General features: G+C 43.9%; 1 protein-coding gene across 2 annotated transcripts in view; it reads left to right on the plus strand.

Annotated features, from left to right (window-relative positions):
• The window catches only part of ankfn1b (ankyrin repeat and fibronectin type III domain containing 1b), a 229,744-nt gene that overhangs the window by 123,775 nt on the left and 84,422 nt on the right, over positions 1-21,547 (plus strand). For both annotated transcript variants that reach the window (XM_088936773.1, XM_088936774.1), the window contains one exon: positions 20,582-20,622. In XM_088936773.1, the coding sequence (XP_088792899.1) occupies positions 20,582-20,622 (41 nt within the window). The remainder of the gene's footprint in view (positions 1-20,581; positions 20,623-21,547) is intronic.

The raw sequence follows: 21,547 nt of genomic DNA on the forward strand, positions 1-21,547 counted from the left end.
TTCCGTTTGAACTGGAGTTTCTGGAAGTAAATAGCATTCACGTCTGTCCTGTCTTTCTTTATGATGTTGGTCGTCGCCCCCAGGTAGGGTAGACGCGAGTCGCCGTGGTCAAGCACAAACGTTTATCGTCGTGATTGTGTGTTGTTGTTTTTTTTTCCATGGGGTCACCGCAGTTCCGCCGCGCGGGCGTCGGTTCAGCTGGCAGGTGTGGGGAGCGGGGTTTGGCGCGGCCCGCATTTCCTCTTCGGTTTCCCAGTTTCCGGTGAGAGAGGCCGTCCAGGCCTCCTGCCCGCCTCCCAGATGTATTCCTCTGGCTAACCAGGGGAAACCGGTAATGAGGACCTCGGGCCCAGTCAATGGCTTCTTGTGACAGGAAAGTGTATTAGGCAGGGAGGCAATGGTGAGCTCTGCGTGACATGAAGTTAACAGCGTGTGTGTGATTCATAAGTCTGATCAGCGTAGTAATAATAATAATGATAGCTTACACTTAAATAGCACTTTTCTGGACACTCCACTCAAAGCGCTTTACAAGTAATGGGGACCACCACCCCTGACAACACTGTGCACTAGTGCTCCTGTGAGTATGCTGGTATGCGCAGGTCTCTACTTGTGCATGTAAAAAATGAATAATTCCTTATAGTTATATAGCACTTTTCTGGACACTCCACTCAAAGCGCTTTACAAGTAGTGGGGACTCCCCTCTACCACCACAAGTGTGCAGCCCCACTTGGATGATGTGACGGCAGCCATAGTGCACCAGTACACTCCCCACACACCAGCTTTCAGTGGGGAGGAGAACAGAGCGAGGAAGCCAGTTCCTAGAAGGGGATTATTAGGAGGTCATGATTGGTAAGAGCCAGGGGGAAATTTGGCCAGGACACCAGGGTAACTCCCCTACTCTTTTCAAGAAACGCCCTGGGATTTTTAATGACGACTGAGAGTCAGGACCTCGGTTTTATGTCTCATCCGAAGGACGACCCTTTTTACAGTATAGTGTTCCTGTTATTGGGGCATTAGGACCCACATAGACTGCAGGGTGAGTGCCCCCTGCTGACCTCACTAACACCTCTTCCAGCAGTGACCTTAGTTTTCCCCAGGAGATCTCCCATCCAGGTACTGACCAGGCTCACACCTGCTGAGCTTCAGTGGGGCTGCCACTTGTGAGTTGCAGGGTGATATGGCTGCTGGTTGCAGCTCTCACAGGGCTCAGTGTGCAAGAGCCCGTTGAAGAAACCCCCTGCAGCCCAGCTAGTTTAGTACTTTCCTGGGGCGGGAGATGAGATCTTTTGTGGCAGTGTAGATCAGCTGAATCTAGAGCCCGGCGAATGGCCCTGATTGAATCCCATCGGGGAACTGAACGCGTATGTGGAGGCCCTTATCCATCTGTGTGTCAGTCTTCCTATGAGGAATTGCTAGCAATTAGTGCTTCAGATTCACTAATCATCACAATCGCTCTCATAGGTCATTTTCCCTCGGAAAGCTCCCGAATTTTTGTTTACATATCCCATTTTCCGTGTCCATCTCCGAGTCCACCTTGCAGAGTAGAGATATTGGGTATTGTCATGCATTGCAGCCAAGTCCACAGCAATGCTCGACTGTTCACTGTCCATGGCTGAAGTGAGGTTTCTGTGTGGTGGGAGGCCTTAATAACATTAACTGGATCTCTTCTCTTTCCATAAGCGTTGGTCTTATTTTCAATTTAGGAACTCTATTTTTCTCTCATTTGCATTTTCTCCACCTCCACACAATTGTTCCCAAGACTTGCTCATTAAATTAGTATTTTTTGTGCAGATCGCTGTTTTGGGGTTGTAGAAACCGTGCAGATGTTTGCACGTGCTGTGCTACACTAATCTGTAGCCTAGAGGTGGAAGTACTGCATATATCAGTGCTGAGATCTCACACGTCCAGATTACAGTAAGAGGAAACTAGATAAAGGTTCCTTTGTAAAGTGGTTTGATCCCCTGTACTCTGATATTATTATAAGCCAGCATCAAATCCTGGATGTTTCAGGCTTGACTCTTCATTTCAGGTTCGTTTGCAAAGATAAGTGTGTGACGCCTATGACTGCTGTGCTCCAGCACAACAACTCATACCGTAGCTTGAAATGCCTCTCACTGCCTTGCCATTGGGAGTCCTTTATGTGTAGTCATTTTACTGAGCTCCGCTTTTTGTGCTGTTTGTGACAGGCCAAGCCTGTCTGTCAAGTCCAGCGGCTCTGACAAATGTGTAACCTGGGCAGACAAGTGTTTGTTATTTCCTGCATGTCTAATTAACTCACTATTTCTGTTTGTCCCTTGGGGGGGGTTTGTTAACAGTTTATCGTATGTAGAATTTCATGGGTTTCACTTCCTCTGTTTAGCATTTTTAGCACCATTACAGAAATGATTGATCTCCAATGGAATAGATCAATACCCAATATAAAATTGTGTTCCACAGTGTAGAGGGCATTTTAATAATAATAATAATTGCTTATACTTATATAGTGCTTTTCTGGACCCTCCACTGAAAGCGCTTTACAGGTAATGGGGACTCCCCTCCACCACCACCAGTGTGCAGCCCCACCTGGATGATGCGACGGCAGCCATAGTGCGCCAGAACGCTCACCACACACCAGCTCTCAATGGGGAGGAGAGCAGAGTAATGAAACCAGTTCAGAGATGGGGATTATTAGGAGGCCATGATTGGTAAGAGCCAATGGGAAATTTGGCCAGGACGCCGGGGTTACACCCCTACTCTTTTCGAGAAACGCCCTGGGATTTTTAATGACCACAGAGAGTCAGGACCTCGGTTTTACGTCTCATCCAAAGGACGGCGCCTGTTTACAGTATAGTGTCCCCGTCACTATACTGGGGCATTAGGACCCCTGCTGGCCCCACTAACACCTCTTCCAGCAGCAACCTTAGTTTTTCCCAGGAGGTCTCCCATCCAGGTACTGACCAGGCTCACACCTGCTGAGCTTCAGTGGGCTGCCAGTTGTGAGTTGCAGGGTGATATGGCTGCTGCCGGTTTTCTAAGTATAGAGTCATAGACAAACACTGCCACCCCCCATTTCGAACAGTTTTACCAAATAGTTCATTTGATTCAAGAAATATTCTTAAACTTATTTATCAGCAATGTTTTTCAAAGATTACAAAATACTGACTCACCCCGACTCATTAAAGGACACCGTAACTCCATTCTGTATGAGCACACACACTTTCAGGCGAAATTGGTATGGTATTTAACAAGCAATTAAGGCTGTTTTTTTTTTTGGTTCAAACAAAAGCCGTTTTAGTGTCTCGGTTTTGATTGATAATCTGAATCGTAAATTATTAGCAGTAACTCGCATGCTGCCCGACACGACCGAGCGCTCCACAGAAACGCAGCTACATCAAAGCCCGCGGCTCAGAGGATTTGAGCTGCACAGTCTATTACAATGATTAAAAGCAGGTCTACGAAGAATGTTTTGCTGGCCAATTTAAAGCTAATAAGCGGGAATAAATAGACATTGCAATTTCATGTGTGTCTGAGCGCGCAGAGGATGTGTGTGTCAGCAATCGATGCACTTTGCTGAGCAGCCGAAGAAAGCAAGGAATACATCATTCTCACTTCGCCTTTGCCACACAGCCAGCAAATAGCGTCTCTCTGCCGTAATAAAAGAACCATTTTCGTGTTTTGTCTCGTTGTTTTCACAGGCAAATGCATTCTTGGTCCCCCAAATGTCGTGGTTGTGGTAGTCCACTCCCTTGTAAAAAAAATTTAAAAGGGGCCCCCTTTCATAAACCAGTTCAGCCTCAACTGATCCGCAGTAATTTTGGGTGTGTGGGAGGCGAGTCAGTTAAGTTATGTCGTGTTTGAATTCTTTCTATCTTGAAAAAAATGCAAATGAATAAAAAGTTACACAGCCACATTGGTATTATATTGTATAAAACTGTTTGGCTCAATAAAACAAAAAATTGTCATGTTATGAAAGGTTGTGTTTTCTTTAATTTGTATGAGAGAGAGATTTAAGTTTTGGTTTGCCCTTGCTAATAAGCAGGAATAAATAGACATTCGTGTTTAAGTGAATGTCACAGAGGGATTTTTAATAATTGCTTAATTAATTTTAAATCAGGCATTTAAGTGAATGCTGTCAGAGGGATGGCATAAGTCACGTATGTATAATGTCCGACTGCAGATCAGTGGTCTCAGAATTGGTGGAGACTCTGTTTAATCACACTTAGAAGGCCACACCTCAAAACCCAAAGTTTTGTTTTTGTAACACGGATTGTTAGAGATACTGGACCAAAAAAAGATATGGGGTTTTTGACTCTGGACCAGAGTGTGATGGGTTCAAGTCTCTAGTGGGTCATTGCTGTTGTACTTGCGAACAACTTTCCTCAAATTGCTCCAGTGAATACCTTGCTCTGTAAATGGGCCTTCAATTATTCACTGTATATGAGAAGTTGTTTTCAACTGGTGGCTCTGTTAAAATCATGCAGACATGTTTCTGGGCGGAGGGCAGAGTGGTGGCTCTGTGGCTAAGGATCTGCGCCTGTGGCTGGGAGGTTGCCGGTTCAAATCCTGCAGCTGGCAGAGGGATCCTACTCCGTTGGGCCCCTGAGCAAGGCCCTTAACCCCAACTGCTCCAGGGGTGCTGTACAATGGCTGACCCTGTGCTCTGACCCCAAGTTTCTCTCTCCCTGTCTGTGTGCCTGTGTGTCTCATGGAGCGCAAGCTGGGGTATGCGAAAAGACGAATTCCTAATGCATGAAATTGTATAGGGCTAATAAAGCAACATTATCTGCCATGATGGCATAAATATGACCTGTGAGATGTGCTTTTCACATTCATTCACTTCCAAGACCTTGTTTAGTCATTAGGAGAACATGGCAGTTTGAACATGCTAGTATAGAGGTAGTATTGCACACAAGACATTGTGACATGGCTGTTTGCTTCAGTTGAAAAATGGTTAATTGGTAGTCCTAATTTGATTTACCTTCATTTCGAAATCTGCATGGTGATGTGCGGACGTGGAGAACACTACAGCGGTTTTATTTTCACCCGCTGTTATTACTGGGCTGTTATACACCACACCTGTTCCACACTTTTTTTTTTTAAGAGCCTGCAACTCGTGAAACCTAAAAACCACCCACCGGCTAGCCCGTGCGAGTCTTTTGCGTTTCCCCGCGCAGAGTCTCTGAGAGGTTTGATGGGCAGTTCTGACCGTGCTCGACAGATCAATGGGTAATCCCACAGTTGCCTCCGGAGCATCAGGTCCAGCAGGGCTTGGCTTTGCCCACAATGACAGGCTGTCAGCACAACACTTCCTGTGCGGACGGTCTATGCGCCATTCCCGCGGAGCGCTGCTGACAGGGGCTGTCACTCATGGCTTGCGGCTCAGAGTCCCGCGGAGTCTGCCCACCCACAAGCCCGCCTGGCCCCACCCCCCCACTCCTCTCTCTCTCTCTCTCTTTCTCTCTCTGCTCTCCCTCCACCACTGCACCTTGGCAGGGCTCGCTCGAGCTGACATCATCGCCGAGATGACAGCACGTCTTCCAGCTCCATTAGCTTGATTCTAGGTGGCTCCGCCTGAGTGATTTATGGGTAATATTTTTGTCGCCTACTCCAAAACCACTGGCTCAGCGCAGGTGGCTCGTGTCCAGCAAATGACTTCGCAGTGGGGACCCACCCACCCTTCCTACCTCATCCCTCGCTGCAAGACACCCACTGGATTGAAGGGAAGTCTCGCAAACACCCCCTTTCCTGATCCCCGGTCTTGTTATTTATCCAGGGTTCCTCCGAATGCTCAACAACAGTGTTGCTGGGACGCCCTGATTTGAGAAAGGAAAAGGATTTAGACGGGGCTGAATCGCTGTCGCAAAAGTGCCTGTAATTCTCTGGTGACAGCCTGTGGTCAGAATTCCAGAGCAAATCTTTCACTTTATTGGAGGCGCAGTGGTTTCAAGTTTAACTTTCGTTTTTTTTTGTTCTCCAAACATTGCTTAGCTTTCATTTCTGGTGCCTTCCACTCTTAGCAGTTTCTCTGCTGTTTGAGCGTGGAGAAAACACTCCTATGGGCTTCAGTTGTCATTCATTCCATCCCACCTCCCACCCCGTCTTAAACTCCATAAAAAATCTCCATTAAACGTAACTGTCTCATTCTGTTAGTTAAACAGCCCGCCAAAGGAAATGGAAGAATTGTCTGGCTACAGGAAACTGTGTTTCGAGAAACTTTTTCCTTTCTTTCTCATTAAGTCGTGCACAAGCGGGTTTTTTTTTCCTCCTCAAGTGTATTTTTGTTGCATTTCGTAATACTAATTAATGCTTAACAAGCAGCCACAGAAAAATAAAACGGAAGCAGGACTTAGGAATGCAATTAAGGAGAGACAGTGAGTACACTTGCCTATGTGATCAGTGTTCCAGGACTGCGAAATAGGTTGAATCCATTGTCCGTCCTGTTATCTCATCTGACAAAGCTCTTCTTTCTCTCTCAGAAATTTGTTATTACCTTGATTTACCTGGTCTTTGACTCTTTGTTTTCCCACATGTCAGCTGTTCCCATATGAAGTCCCTTTCCTCTGAGGGACACTGTTTCAGTCAGTTCTCTGGCATGACCTGAGAGCAAGTTATAATCCTTGTAAAGCCTGGCCCCGTAGACCTCAGCTTTTAATTTCTCAAGATGAGAGAGACTTCTTCTAGGTCCAGTAAACCTTGGGGAGGGTGTGATAGGGTGATCGGTATTTATGAAGTGAAGATGCCAAGATGGGTCTTGGAAGATGACAGTTATGCTAAAGAGAATCTCCAAGGTTTGACGATTTAGCCATCACCCTGTAGCTCACAACTGCCAGCCCACTGAAGCTCAGTAGGTGCGAGCCTGGCTACTACCTCCTGGGACAAGCTAAGGTTGCTTTTGGAAGAGGTGCTAGTGGGGCCATCAGGGGGCGCTCAGCCTGCGGTCTGTGTGGGTCCTGATGCCCCAGTATAGTGACGGGGACAGAATAGCGCTGTCCTTCGGATGAGACATAAATCCGAGGTCCTGTCTTTCTGTAGTCATTAAAAATCCCAGGGCATTTCTCGAAAAGAGTAGGGGTATTTTGTGATCTTTAGTGCACGCTCTTGGTTAGAGGCCTAGTTCTCTGTTGCCAAACTGGAGCCAGGCCTGCTGCTAGCGAACCCAGCCAGGAAGAAACAAGAACAGTCAGTGGATAGACTCTGGATTCGCCCCTCACAAGCACAGAGCAGGGTATTGTAAGCAATGCTGGGCAGATTAAAATTTGCCACCAACTGCCTGATTGTTTTGCACCCTCTCTTTTCTTATGAAGTTAAAGGAAAGTTCAGCTCTACTTCTTTAGGTGGGTACCTTTGTTGTAAATGTCCCCTCTGCTTTTTCTTCCCATGGTGGAAAGACATATAGTACCCTGCTCTAGGTGGTGAAGCCGAGCTCAAATTTGATTTCTGTGATCGAATTCAACAAACGTAACCCAGAAATTGCTTGTGCAGAATTTTAATATGTAACGGAAATGTGCTGAGAAACCAATAGGCGTATGTACCAGTGCAGACGTTGCATTGGCTCGTATACAGCGTGTATTTCGAAGTAGCCCTCAGTATCTTCAAAGCATCTCCAAGAAGCACTTCTAGCGATCGGATAGCTTCCTCTTGCCTGATGTCTGAGGGTCACCTTGGTTTGGCTCTTTAGCGCAATTAAAAAAAGAATTTTGAGATCGCTCGGTAATGATTCTCCTTTTTCTTGAACGAAATGGACTAGGCGCGTTATCTTCTGTCTGTAGGCAGTGCTATTATTAGATCTCTGTGGCTGCTTCCCTTCTCCTGAGTGACAGGTCCACAGGACCATGCTGATACTCACATGCACAGAAGCGTTCCAGGAGTGCTTGACACCGACACTTCCTAGGTGATTTCAAAGGGAGAGGAAGGGCTGTAATTGGGAGAGAATCAGTTGCCGTGGCAATGGGAGCAGGCCACTGCTCTCCTGCAGACTCTGCCTCAGAGCCTTCCGGAAGCTTAGAAGATGTTTGGAGCTGTCAGTCTGCCTCGGCTTCCAGAAGCCAAAGTTGCTCTCCCTCGGTTTATTTCATCCCAGAAGAGCGCTGCTTTAGTTTGGTCAGTGATGGCTACAGCTGATATCACTCACAGAAACAAACCCTTCATTACAGTTTTAATTGGGGACTATCCTACCTGTTGTAAAGTCCAAATGAATTGTCTGTCACTGGTATGGAAACTGTAACAGACCACCAGCTTGTGCCTAATCTTTATTATCAATGCAAAACACTTACACCTACTGATAATTACACTAATAAGAAGTAAATAAAAAAAATACCTCTGGATATTTTTCAGTTCACTTAAGCATCCACCACATTTTGTCTTTAATCCAGAGCTAGTCTCGTGCAGTAGTCTCCTAGATGTGTTTAGCTGAGTTAATCAGTGCTCGATGCAAAAGTCTTCAAATTCATACTCAGAATCAAAAGCAGTGCATGACTTGTAACTGCAACAAATCCACTAAAATTGTTATAAGAAAAATGACAAACAAATCTAGCAAGTTCAGACAGCAGTATAGAGTAGTGATTAGAGCTTTGGAGTCAGGGCCAGAAAGTTTGGGAGTCTATGAATGCACTGAATGCTGTTCTTGTATTCTTGAATAAGGCATTTCACTCAAGTTATTTCAGCAAAGAGGTAATATAGTATTTTACCTTCTGCAACTTATGACCTGGTACAAAATGTGGAAGACTGACTTTAAGCAGAGCGAAAGATACATGTTAGGACACACAGGATACGAAAGCTTGAAACTACATATACGTTGTAGAGACCTTCTTATTTGCTTTATAGCACTTTGTCTGTGTGTATAAAAAGTGATTTTATTAGGGTGGAAACGTTATCTTTCCTAGCTTTAGTCTCCAGCCAGCTTAAAAATGACAAATGTTTCAATTCTAAGATGGCTTTTCAATCTTAGAAGGAAAATTTCAATCTTTGAATTTATTCCCCCCCCACAACACACACACTTCCACTTGAAGAGTGCACACAAACTATCTGAATACGACAACAGAATCAGCTGATCATCTGGAAGTGAGCACCAAGAAAATATGTGATGTAACATTCTCTCTGCAGGTATGATACTTGTCTGACATCTCCACTCATTATTAGCAACAGGGGAAGGAAGGAATTTCGTTTTAGAAGATTGTGTTACACAAGGCGCACTGTATCCAGCTTCAATGTGTTTTATTGTCTCTTTAAAGTGCAACACTTGGAGCACAAATTAATAGGAAGGGGCAGAAAAATTTAAGAGTCCCCTACCGACTTCAGCGGATTAATTCAGGGCGAACAGCTTGTTCCTGTCAGCCTGTTCTGAAGAATTATTCGTAGTCAAATATTAATCTCGCCTTTATTGCTGAACCTCAAAATGAGTAAAGGCAACAAAAAAAACACTTTGTTGCTTCACCTGTTAGCGAGCAGTCTCTCTATACAGTCACTGGGAAGATAATTTCGTGTTTGGGATTTGGCACTTGTGAATTCTTTCCGTTACTGTCTCAAATCTCTTTTTGACTTGGGTGTTTTGAAATTCTGTGTCAAACGGCCGTCGTTTCGGAAGACGGGAGGCTCTCGTTTACCCACAGCATAATAGATTTTGCAGGTCATCATGTCTGGGCTGTAGTTTAATTTGCTGTGACCTTTCAAAAGGTGGCTCAGTACGGCTAAAAGAATGATAGAAATGATAGGAGATGTCAATTAAGAGGGGAAGCAAACGGGGGAATTGTACTAGCATTACAATGGCCTGACATTACAATGGCAACACTACACTTCTTCCTGGAGAATACTGGTCAGCTGAGAGTCCAGCCCAGTTCTTCAGCTCCCCTGTTGGAATTCACTTGGCAGATGATATTGGAAGATGGTACAGCAATAGATGTTGACAAAAGAACAGTCAAATAAGAGATACAGAAAGTACAGCGGTAATAAAAGATCTAATAGGGAGATCCAGTTAGTTTTTTTTTAAAGGGCGCTAAGCTCTTTTCCCCGCAGGCAGTGGCCAAGCACCAGGGCAGCTGTGAGCCTTATTGAGCCCTGCCAGTCTTTGCTTCACCCTCCCTATCCTCAGCGTGAAGCGAATGGGTTTTCGGTGGGACGCCGAGCTGTTTGAAGTAAGAATAGGAACTAATCTGGGTAATGTGCACTATCATGGCAACATCTCTGTCTCAGCAGTCACAATCCCACCCCTTCGCCCGGTGCTGCGCTGCACTGATTACATTGCTGGGTTAATGTCAGGGCTTGATTATACCTTTTAGTGTCGCTAACCTACGCAGGCTGACTAATTTCCCCGTGGGGCTGATGGGGACAAGCTGCTTCACCATTGGCCCTTGAGCGGGCAGTGTGACAGCGAAGGGTGTGGAGAGGTTATTAGGGCTACAGCTGAAAGCACAATTTGGCCAGCTTCATGCGTCTGTTGAGCTGCAGTCGCTTCTTAAACTTCTTGGAAGCTCCATCTTTAGTCGACAGCGTCCCCTCCTGCCACTTGTGCTTCCAGTGCAGCTGAACTGTTGCTCTGCGGCTCATCGCCGTCTTGCAGTAGGCAGTCCGGCGCGGACATACTCATTCCTGTGGAAAAGAGGGTGGCAAAATCAGCTTTTTACCTGGCTGTTCCTGTAGTGGCGTGAGGTGAAGAGTGAGCTAGCTCCTTTCATGTCATGTGTGTCCCACGCATCGTGTTTTTTAATGCTGGCCACTGGAGCCACTGTACAGTACAGCACATTCCTGAGAGGCTAGCCCTCTCTCCAGGAAGTAAAGTAACTCACCTTCCTTGGAATATGGCTCAAGTTCCCTGAAGGTCGTGGGTAAGTTCAGACAGGCCAGCAATAGCTTCTAACTGCGTATGACTTCAGCCCCTTCCCCATCAATATGGTAGGTCTCATTCAGAATGTTTCAAGTGGATAACGTTTTTTAAATAAAGCAATATGGGAGGATGTCACTGAACTTCAAGACGATATTCTGCTCTAATTTATATATATTTTGATTGCTCTATGCACCGAGTCACCAACCAGAGAGGCTGACACTACCAAGCCTTAGTGGCGCTTATCTTTTCGGGAACTGCCCCAGCCTTCTCATTGGCTGCTTGCCGATACAGGAATGGAGGTCCTTCAGCAGGTACACATCTTCTACAGTCGGTTTCTGACATTCTACCAAAATCATTTCCCACGGGGGCTGCTGCTCCTCTTCTGGCTTTCGTCCAACCCCTGAGCCCTCGCTTATTTAATCAGCCGGTTCATTTGATTAATTGAACATATTAAACTCCCTTTTAGGCTTGAAAAAGGCATCGCAGCTGCTGCGTCTTGACTATGGCGTGTCATTGAAATCAACTGGGGGGGGAAGCAAAGCTGTCTAAACGAGCAGCTAATGAGATCAATTTACCAATTCAGACCTTGAGCTGGAATGAAAAATCAGATGAACTCAGAGGCTGCTACATAAAAGTGTCTGTATTCTGAATTTTCCTTGCACAATACCACACAAATAATGGTGTCTGTAACATCCATCCCTGGATTGTCCTGTCAGTACTAGCTTTGTATAGCTGCCAGTTTCATTGTGCGGTCGCCGACATATTACACTTCCTGTGAGAGCAGTATCACTGAAGTGCTGGTCTCTGTAGTGCAAAGTGTTTGATGGTGCTTTGACCCTCTTAACAAGCCTTGGCCATGTCTCCACCTTGCTTAAAAATGCCCCAGAGATCCACTATGTGTGCCCGCCACCCATGGAGTCAAAAGAACAAAGTCTCATTTTCGGTTCACACTGGCAGAGTTGTTTTCATTACTCTGGATACGACTTAAACTGCCCCCCAAGACTTTTTTGTTTTTGTATAATAGGCAAATCTTTTCTGCCGCCGTTCTGCGGATTCGAATTGGAAACAGATACGGGGACGTAGTACGAGACAGAAAAGATTGGTGCATGGTGGTTTCCGGAGTTTTCCACGCAGGGCTGCGGCGTAGGGCTCGACTGATGCAGCTTAGCGGTCTAATTCCATGTGTTTCCTCATGCAGTCACATGACGTCAGTCACACGTTGTCAGTCGGGCAGCCGCGATCTAACACAGCACCAAAAAGACCTGCCATTTTCATTGTCCACACCAGCTTGTTTGATTTCTTATCAATCGAGACTCTACACACTGTATTTGATAAGGGCTGTAAGAATGATAAATAAGACTAGCGGAATAATGCTAGCAGTTAAAATCGCAAATGTCGCCCTTTAACATCCATGTGTATTAGGACCTCAGAGGCCCTAAGTCTTTGACACCAGTCTACCTGTCTGTTTGTAAGGAGAAATCTTCTTGTGAATACATTAAAATGTTTAGAACAGCTTCCACAGGCCCCTTTCAGTTGGGAAAAATCAAATGGTGATATTTCATTATTATAATTTTATGTTAATTTATTATTATCGTGATTATTTCATTGTTATGACGTTTCCAGTTGACTTTTTTTTTCCCCCAGTCTTGCACTGCAATTGACACTCCCGCGCACGCGAAAGCAAATTTATCTCTGTCCAAAATTCTGTAGCCCTGCGTAGGCAAATGGTTGGCGAGGTAGGAAACTCAACATTTAAAAAAAAAACAAAAAAACATGACAAAGCAGACATCTTTTTGCCACTGGAATTTTTGAACCCCCCTTCTATCAAAAAGCAGACTTTCTCAGTCCCCATTCCTGTCCCCCCTACTGCCCCCTCCCCAAAATCAAAGAGACCTATCTTGACTCAACAGGGTAGTGTGACACTAATTAGCATTCAACCCCCCCCTCCAGCTCCCTATCCTTCCCCTCCAGTGTCTAGAGTTAGAGGAGCTTATCGCCTGGCAACCACAATTAAAGTACAACAACTCTGCAAAGGCAGCTACCGTCTGAGCACGCTCAGAAGCCCTGTGAGCTTGCCAGCCTGCCCGCAGAAGGAGGCAAAACAAATCTTTAACAGGTGACTACAGGATGATCGGGCCAAAGTTACCTGTGTCTGGATCAAAGAACAGAGGGCAGAAGGGGAAAGGAAGACCCGGTGGCTCTGCCTAAGGGGGGAGACGACTTGTGAAGGGGATTTCTTTCGGAAGAGTCGGGGGAATGCCTGGCAGGTGCGCTCCTGGGAGAGTTTGCAGTGGGGAGAGAGACTGAAGGTATGTGGAAGGCTGCAGGAGGGTAGGCACAGATTAAGGTGAAGCTCGGCGAAGGGGCGATGTGTTCTCTTTTTAATATCGGGGTAGAATACATTTTTAGTGCATCTTCCTGGCTTGAATTCGGACTCCCGTTAGAATCGACAGGATCCCGCCTCTCCAACCTGGTTTTCGGTCTCGCGTGGCTGTAATGTGGTCTGGCTGCTGTTCTCCCTGTGTTTTACTGTGCTAAATTACCCTTTTCCTGCAAGTTGTACCTTAGAAGTGCAAACCCGTTCCAGTCTTAAGGGTGAACCAGAAGTCGGTTCAGTGCTGTTCAACTCCAGCCGTTCATCTGTCGTCGGGACGCGTTTTCCCCCTGCACTCCTTTATCCCTCTCTCGTTCCCCCGGCTGGTCTCTGAACTCTGTGGTGGGGGACTCTTACTACTTGGAACAAGTTACAGTAGGCTCTTTCTCCATTTCTTTTCACCCTTTCACTTTTTCCACCCCACTTCTACAGCCCTGGACCCAGAGTTTGCACTGCAGTGTGAGTGTGCATCAATATGCTCCTATATAATATGATCCTCTTCTATCTTGATGTACGTTGTTGGCCCTTATTAGGGTTTACTGTGGTATACTGTGGAAACAGCTCAGTAAATGTACTGTAGCATAGTAAAACCATAGTAAAGAACTGCTGATGCTGAGGTGTGGTAAACCATGATTTGAACTGTGGGAAATTATATCAAAGGCGAGTATTTCCATAGTTTACAATTGGTACAGTTGGTGAAAGTACCGTAAACACTGTGCGATGTGATGTGGTAATGGCTGACATCCAGAAAGGACTGATTTTACCTCCCAAGCGTACCTTTTGGGATTCCAAAAGCGACACTCCAGCAGTCAGTCCTCATCTCTTTTTGGATACTCTTAAAGCATCCCATGTCAATAAAATGTGCAGTACATTCACAGATGGTTGCTCTCGAAATGGAATTCCATCTTTTAGGGATCCCTACGGTTATATTTGCAAAATTCTAGTGCCTAGAAAGTGATATTTTCCAAGACTGGAAATTGACAGTATATAACTTAACTGCAACGGCAGTTTGAAAAAGAATATTGACCTCACTCTTTCAATGTCTGGAACTATATTTTAGATTCGGAAGACCAAGAAATTACTTCTAAGAGGTTGAGACAGCTTTGCTTCCTCTATTAAAATATAATATACTTTTATTGATATATCTTTTTTTTAACAATTCACCTTACTTATCTGAGTGAGTGGAACACATTTGCGTATTTGTCTTCCAGACATTTTCACAGACAGTTGCGCTTGTGGGTGACTCAGGGCTTACGAGTACAGCAAAAAGATGTGTGCCTTAATTTTGATTTCGCTTACACCAGTTATATCCCCCAATGTCACGAGCCAACAAAAGCGTTTGACGTTTCATTTTTTCTACATGTCTAATGCCAGCACGGAAGGAAAAGGCTTTTGGACCTCTTTGCTGCGACAAATATTTTCATGCTTGAATGAATCGGAAATGAAAAAGAAAAATCAGGTGTAGAAATCGATAGCATGAATAAAACAACTGTAGCCTGAATGTTGAAAAGGCTTTAAATAGAGGCTGAAAATTGAACCCTCAGCTGCAACAACACAGGAGGAGAAAGGTCAGACCCTCTGGAGGTGATTTCTACACCCCTGCTGGGGACAGACCAGGATGCAAAGCTCTTCAGAATGGTTCCATCCTATTTCCAGCTGCCAGTGCCTTCCCACAGGTTGGGGACCTGGGCACCTGCCAGCGTCACAGTCATTGGAGTCATTGAAAGAATTTCAGAGTTCTGAGACCTTGATTCTCTTGATGAATAATTTGCTTTTCAAGGCTTGTTGAATGATATTGCAAAAAGCGATTGCCTCAGAATACCACTTTGGAAAAAGAAGACACTGAGCAAGCAAAGCTTGTGTGAATATTATATTGAGGGAGGATTCCGTTTTTGTTGTAGTTAGTGACCCTTATACTGGCTACAGCACCTGGCGTGGCACTGGAGAGTTAGTGTGCATCTATATGCTCCCCTCTACAGCACCTGAAGTACTGTATCAGCACAATTCTGAGCGTAACCGTAGGGTCTACTTTAGAGGTTGTTAAGCCCTAACCTCTGTCTCTGTTGCCGTCTCTCCATCTTTTCTCCTCTCAATAGGGCAGATAGTAGTAGGTACTGTACCAATAGTGTCAAACTACTGTATTAGGAAGGAAGCTTCAGAGTTAAGGAAAGGAGGCTTCAAAGCAGAGTTACTTACTTTTAGCATTTAACATCTGTAATGGAAACCCTCCTACATGTACACGGCGCAGTGGTTCTGTGGCTGGAAGGTTGCCGGTTCGTATCCCGCGGCCGGCAGAGGAATCCTACTCCGTTGGGCCCCTGAGCAAGGCCCTTAACCCCAGCTGCTCCAGGGGTGCCGTATCAATGGCTGACCCTGTGCTCTGACCCGAGCTTCTCTCCCTGTCTGTGTGTCTCATGGAGAGCAAGTTGGGGTATGCGAAAAGACTAATTCCTACTGCAAGAAATTGTATATGGCCGATAAAGTGATTTTATCTTATCTTATATGCCCAATTTTTCTTCACAGCTCTCATTCATGCTATTGAGCCACAGCTTGTTTCAATCGGGCAATATAGGCAATTTGTTCACAGCCTGCCTAGCTTTGGATCAACTTCTGAATTGGAAGAGCTGCCCCAGAGGTTGTCAATTCTGGTTTTGGAGGGAACATTAGAATGTAATAAAGGTTACCAGCGAGAGGGGCCCATTCATTTGGCCGTCCAGTGGGTTGGGTTTGCTAGTTGCTTATTGACCTGAGAGTCGTATCCGGCCATTTCTTAGAAGAAATCGACATGGGTGTGTAGCTTGTTTTAGACTCCCCTTCCCCCTTCCTGTAAGGAAGAAACCTACTCTCAGTTTTAAGTGCATTTCCCTGTAGGCTGCATTTGTGCCCCATGGGTCGTGTTTCATCATTGTTTCATTGAAGAGATCAGTTAGGTAGACTTTGTCAGTGTCATTAATGATTTTTGATACTTGAATCAAATCCTCTTGTCGTCTTCTCTTTTCAAGTAGAGGGTTCCTATCAGCTAGAACATGAGTCTGGTTACTCTTCTGTGAACGGCTTCCTGAGCAGCAATATCTTTTTTTTCTTCATATGGTGACACATATTAACGGTTTTCTCAGTGAATGTTTATGTTGCCTGGTCCAATTTTAAAATGGCATCTATTTAAATTCTATTCTTTTAACTATGTACTGTATTTCAACATTCTGTGAGCTCGTTGTTGGTTTGATTTGTTGGAAAATGATTTGTCTTTGACAGATATTTAAAAACACCTGTGTTATTTATAGCTGGCTTCTTGTACTGTACCTGTATATTTTTTGTGGTATCTGCATTTAAAACTCTGCACCTGTCTATCTGCCAAGTGTTTCTGGTATTACCTACTGTACAATGAGTAACACATAAATCCCCCCTTTTAACACAAAACCACTGCCCTCCTTGGTGTATGGGCTAATAATTTGATTAAATTTTTTAATTTGATTTATTTAAAAAATGATTTAATTTTGTGAACTACATTCTATATCAATGAAAAATATTTTTCACTTTGAAAACAGTGAAACAGATTGAAGGTAGTATAATCCAAATTCGTATCTGAACTGCGGTTTATGTCATGTAAGAGTTTGCCTCAAACATTATCAGAGTGAGCTCTGATGCTGCACATTTGCCGGAAGTTTTGAAATTCTCAGCTCTGGGGAAGAAAGAGCAAAAGTCAAGGCACTTTCAACCTCAAGTCTGTTGCAGTGCTTATTTTTGATCATCAAAAGTGTACAAAACACCACATATTGGGAGATGCTCAATTAGAAGGCTAACCTTACATTTCTATTTATAAATTCCTTTAAAAAATGTTGTATTATAGTCAGAAAGTTTTTGTGTTTTGTACGAATTAGCTGTATATAAAAAAACTCTTGCTCCTGCCTTAGGACCCATTGAGAACTTCTGATCTACAACCTACAACATTGTCTAGTTTACTGACATGATTGGTTTACTTGGATCATTGATCAAAAAAGAATGAGTAATGATCCTAATACAGGTTCCAAAGGCACTCTAGTAATTATGGCACCTCAGAGAATTAGTGTATTCTCACTATTAGTGAAATAAGTGAATCTTATCAAAAGCCTCCTCAAAATCTTAATAACCAAGATCACATACTCTGTATCAATTACTGCTGTCACTTGTTCAAATACCTCTCATAAATGAGTTAAACACCACTGAGGTTTTAAAATCCATATCGACTGTAACCTAGAACGCTATTATCATACAGATGGTTCTCGAATTTAAGCTGTTGTTTCTATAACTCTATGTGTCACATAGGTGCTGCAAATTTTTGAGGTTTTCTAGGTTGTCATGAATGTCAGTTCCTGACCAATGTAGCCAAGACATTCCCATTAACTCAGAAGGAGGAATTACTTTGGATTACTTAAGTGCCGATTTGTTTACATATTTAGAAATTGGTGATTAAAGGGTAACCTGTAAAAAGATTGATCCATCAGAAATTGATGTTGAGATAACGTCAGTTTGCTGTAGAGTATGCCGTATAAATATGTGCATGAGGTGCCCCAGTGGTAGTGACGAGGTATAACATCTGCCAATACTGTCTTAGGAAGAACCTTAAATCAGGACAGCTTGTTGTCTGACTTGAAATATAGAACTGAACTTCATGAGAAAGACTGTAGCGAGAGTTATGCCGTCCTTTCATGTTTGGGAGATGAGAAACACAGAAAATAAATAACAGGCTTTGCCATCAACTACCTACGGATGAATTAGCTACACAATCCACAGAGCATGCTCCAGTGAAGACCTGGCAAAGAAATCTTTCCGGGACCTGGAGCAGAGTTACCACATCTGTGGCATCGTACGCGAGTTGCACATCTTCTCCTTTAACGGTTGCGCAGATGCTAGAAAATTCTTTTCATGAAAAGCAGCAAGAGGAGATGAACCTCTAAACTCTGCTGAAGTAGGGCTCTTCATGGTTGAGTTTCAAACGTACGTTTTGTGTCAAAGCAAAGTGTTCTTGTTGATGTCCTGAACTTATGATGCAACATTCAGATAACAAAAATTTGTTTAAAAAAAATTGGCTCTAGGGCCTAAGGCTATATTTATTTCTTTAAGGACTTAAAGATATGCTTTTTACATACCAAATGCTGATACTAGGTGTAGACTTTCATATTTGTGTAGGAATTTCATTTAAGTGGTGGTGTCTAATATTTCATGAATGGTGTTTCCTACCCTCCCTCTCTGCACCCCAGCTTCACCCTTGCAGCTGTCTCCCTGGTTCATTCCTTGTTAGTGAGGGGTGTTGTGACAGCTCTGGTCTTCAGCCAGTGCTGTCATTTCTCCAGCCAGGCAAAATAACGCGCATATTAAGTATGCTGTTCCCTATATTCATGGGCCTTTTTCATCCTTGCGCACATGTAATGCTCATTTTCCTGTTATTTTGTTAGTTCCATGGGTTCTGCCAATTGGCTTTATTTTTCTTTACCCATAGTGCTGTATGAAAAGCTAAGATGTATGGCAGATAAATCTGGGTTTTTTTCGAGTCTTTGAAGCCCATTTTGATAGTGCTGTTGATCCAGAGCAGTGCAACACTGGAATGTTTCCTCCTCCAACTTCCCTTTCAAAGGATTCTTCACAAATGGTGAAAATCAAGGGATTTGTTCCCCTGGTGAAACCACAAAATGAAGAGATATTAAACAGTATCTGAGCAGAACAGAACAACATGGGCTTGAAGAAAATGTGCAGTGGCTTGAAAAATGTGACACTAATTAACAGAAAAGGTATCTTGTGATAGGTGCCTCTTTATGTACAGCCACCAAATTAGAATTTTTCCATAATTGGTGCATTAGAAAACTGTGTGGAATGAAGGTAGAGAATAAAATAAGCACTCAAACTGTAAATGGTAGGTGGAATGGCCTCTGGAAAATTGAGAATATTTGTCTAACATTATAAGGTGAGAGTTTTGCATGGGACGAAAGTCTTTTGAATATTCATTTATGCCCTAGCTCAGCCTGCTGATATGAATGCAGTGTACCGAAGCTCAGTGAAAGTGCTGCCCTGTGCTCTGAGCACATAGCCATGACATGCATTAATCAGGGCTGACTTGAGCTTTCTGCAAAACTCCAGCTCAGTCACTTCCAGCTCAGCATTGCACCAGACAGCATCAGTGTCCTAGCTTGTTCTGAGCAAGTCCCCACACACCGAGGAGCAGTGGGCAAGGAGCACTGCTTTTCCTCTTGAAAACCTGTTGCTCGGGTTGGGTCTTCTCTGGTCTTTTCTCTTCCTTTAGGTTTTACATTAATATGTATCTCTGACATTCACTGCATGCGCACAGAAGCGAGGCCTTTCACCTTGTTTTTCTTCAAAGACACTTCCCATTCCTCTCATCCAGTTGTCATTAAGTGGGGTGAGATATAAAGTGATATTTGCTTTCCTTCAATATGGCAGCTCTGATGAGACCTCTCCCACTTGTGGCATTTCTTAATGAAGTCTGGTCATAATATACTTCCCTTTTCTGGATAGTTCCAGGCAAAGGTGATATACATTGAGATCCCCAACAATGCACCAGACGGTATGCATTTTAAGGAAATCAGCATGATATATTACATGTCCCTGTGATTTACAAACTGCCCTCTCATAACCTACTGATTTTGTCCATCAGGGGCTGAAATTTGTGCTTTTGTTTTTCTGCATTTTTGTTACGAATGAACCTTTATGTGAACGACATAGCGGTGTGTTTTTTTTGTAAGAAACAGTCATTTAGCAAAGTACTTTGAATGTGGTTATGTGTCAGAGAGGTGTCTATATGGAAGTGTTCAGATCGTATGAATTTGCAGGACCATTGTGGTGAGTCCAACAGCAGTATATAGAGAATGGGCACTCTACTGGTCTAATGAAAATCAGTACCCTTCTGTTGAATCATAATGTGTTCTGGAGTGTCTCAGTGTGAAGGTTTGAAACCAATTTTTTCTACAGAGATGCAGAACATCAGTTTTATGCCTCTTTTGAAGGATGAAACAGAATGCATTTAAATGTTTCCCTTAGTCTTCCACTGCGAGTCAAAGGACTTTAACTGTGACCCTTCCTGTGTTTGATCACCACACTGCTCAGACTGATGCATTTGCTTACCTTACATCAGTAGCAAGCATTGTCTGTTGTTGTTTGTTCCTGGTCTGTGACGAAAGGAGACATAAAGTAAAGGGGGGCATAAGTTTTAGTGCAACAGCAAGACTGAGCACAGACAAGCGTGCAAATGTTTTCATTACAACCCAGGTAAAGTCCGGAGTCGTGTCGCCAGATTCATCGAGGTGTCCTGCTGACAGTGATGGTTGAGTCACGCTCACTCTCAGTGAAGGGCAGGACGGGGGTTAGTAGTGTTTTAAAACGCAGTGCACTAACGCTCCTGTTGTTTCCTTTAATTGCAGAGCCTGGGATCGGCAGACAGAAAAGAAGCTCAGCAGAAGAAGTAAGTCAGCCACTCTTTGGTCTTTACTACAGCTTTCCTACACTATTATCACAATCTTTGAACATCCTGAAATATTACCATGAGATATTTCCACTTTGGCGAGTTATTCCCTGGAAATTTAGTTGGAAATTGTGAGCTTTCTTTGAATCTTTATTGCAGCTGGCTAGTGACAAAGTTCAGAACTGACAAAGTCTGGGCTACGACAAAGCCTTCGGCTGCCCATTACTGATCTTTGTCCCCACTTGGGATTTTTCTTCGATATAATCCTTCCCCAGTTCACCCACAGGTACTCTTATTCTATCATCCCCTGAGCAGTGGTCCAAGATCGGCTCTGCAAAACCTTTTCAGGAGCTTTTCGTTTCCCTGGCGCTCTCGCAGTGTTGCACAGAGAGGAAAACGATCTGGAAGACTAGCACAGAACACATGCCACTGCAAGTAAAATCCGAATTACTGGAGAGCGCAGTCGGTATGCTACGGTTTTAATAGTGCTTGCTGGCTCATCAGGGTGAACGGATTCCATAAGCACCCAGTCAGTTTGCACCTTATCAGTTGCAGCTGACTTGATTTTATTGAGCTGATATCTACACCTCTCATGATTTTTATTCATTTACACCTGACTTTACTTGTTATGAAAAGGTTATTCATGAATACAATAGCAACTGGTAGATCAGCTTTGTTGATGAACTGGAACTACAGGTGTTGGGCACCTGGTTAAATTGGATAGATATGATGCTAACAACTTCTACAATGCAATGAGCAGAGCTTGGTTTATGTTGCTACGAGTAATGTTTCTAAAGGTTATTTAGCATGTGGAAATGATACATTTTTTTATTTTAACAACGTATGTGCAATATGGAACACCAAATGTTTTTGATCCCCATGGAACAAACTTTAGTATGAAGAGTTTTGCAAGAGACCACAAACC

This window comes from Atractosteus spatula, chromosome 18 (assembly GCF_055471065.1).
Source record: "Atractosteus spatula isolate fAtrSpa1 chromosome 18, fAtrSpa1.hap1, whole genome shotgun sequence".
NCBI lineage: Eukaryota > Metazoa > Chordata > Actinopteri > Semionotiformes > Lepisosteidae > Atractosteus > Atractosteus spatula.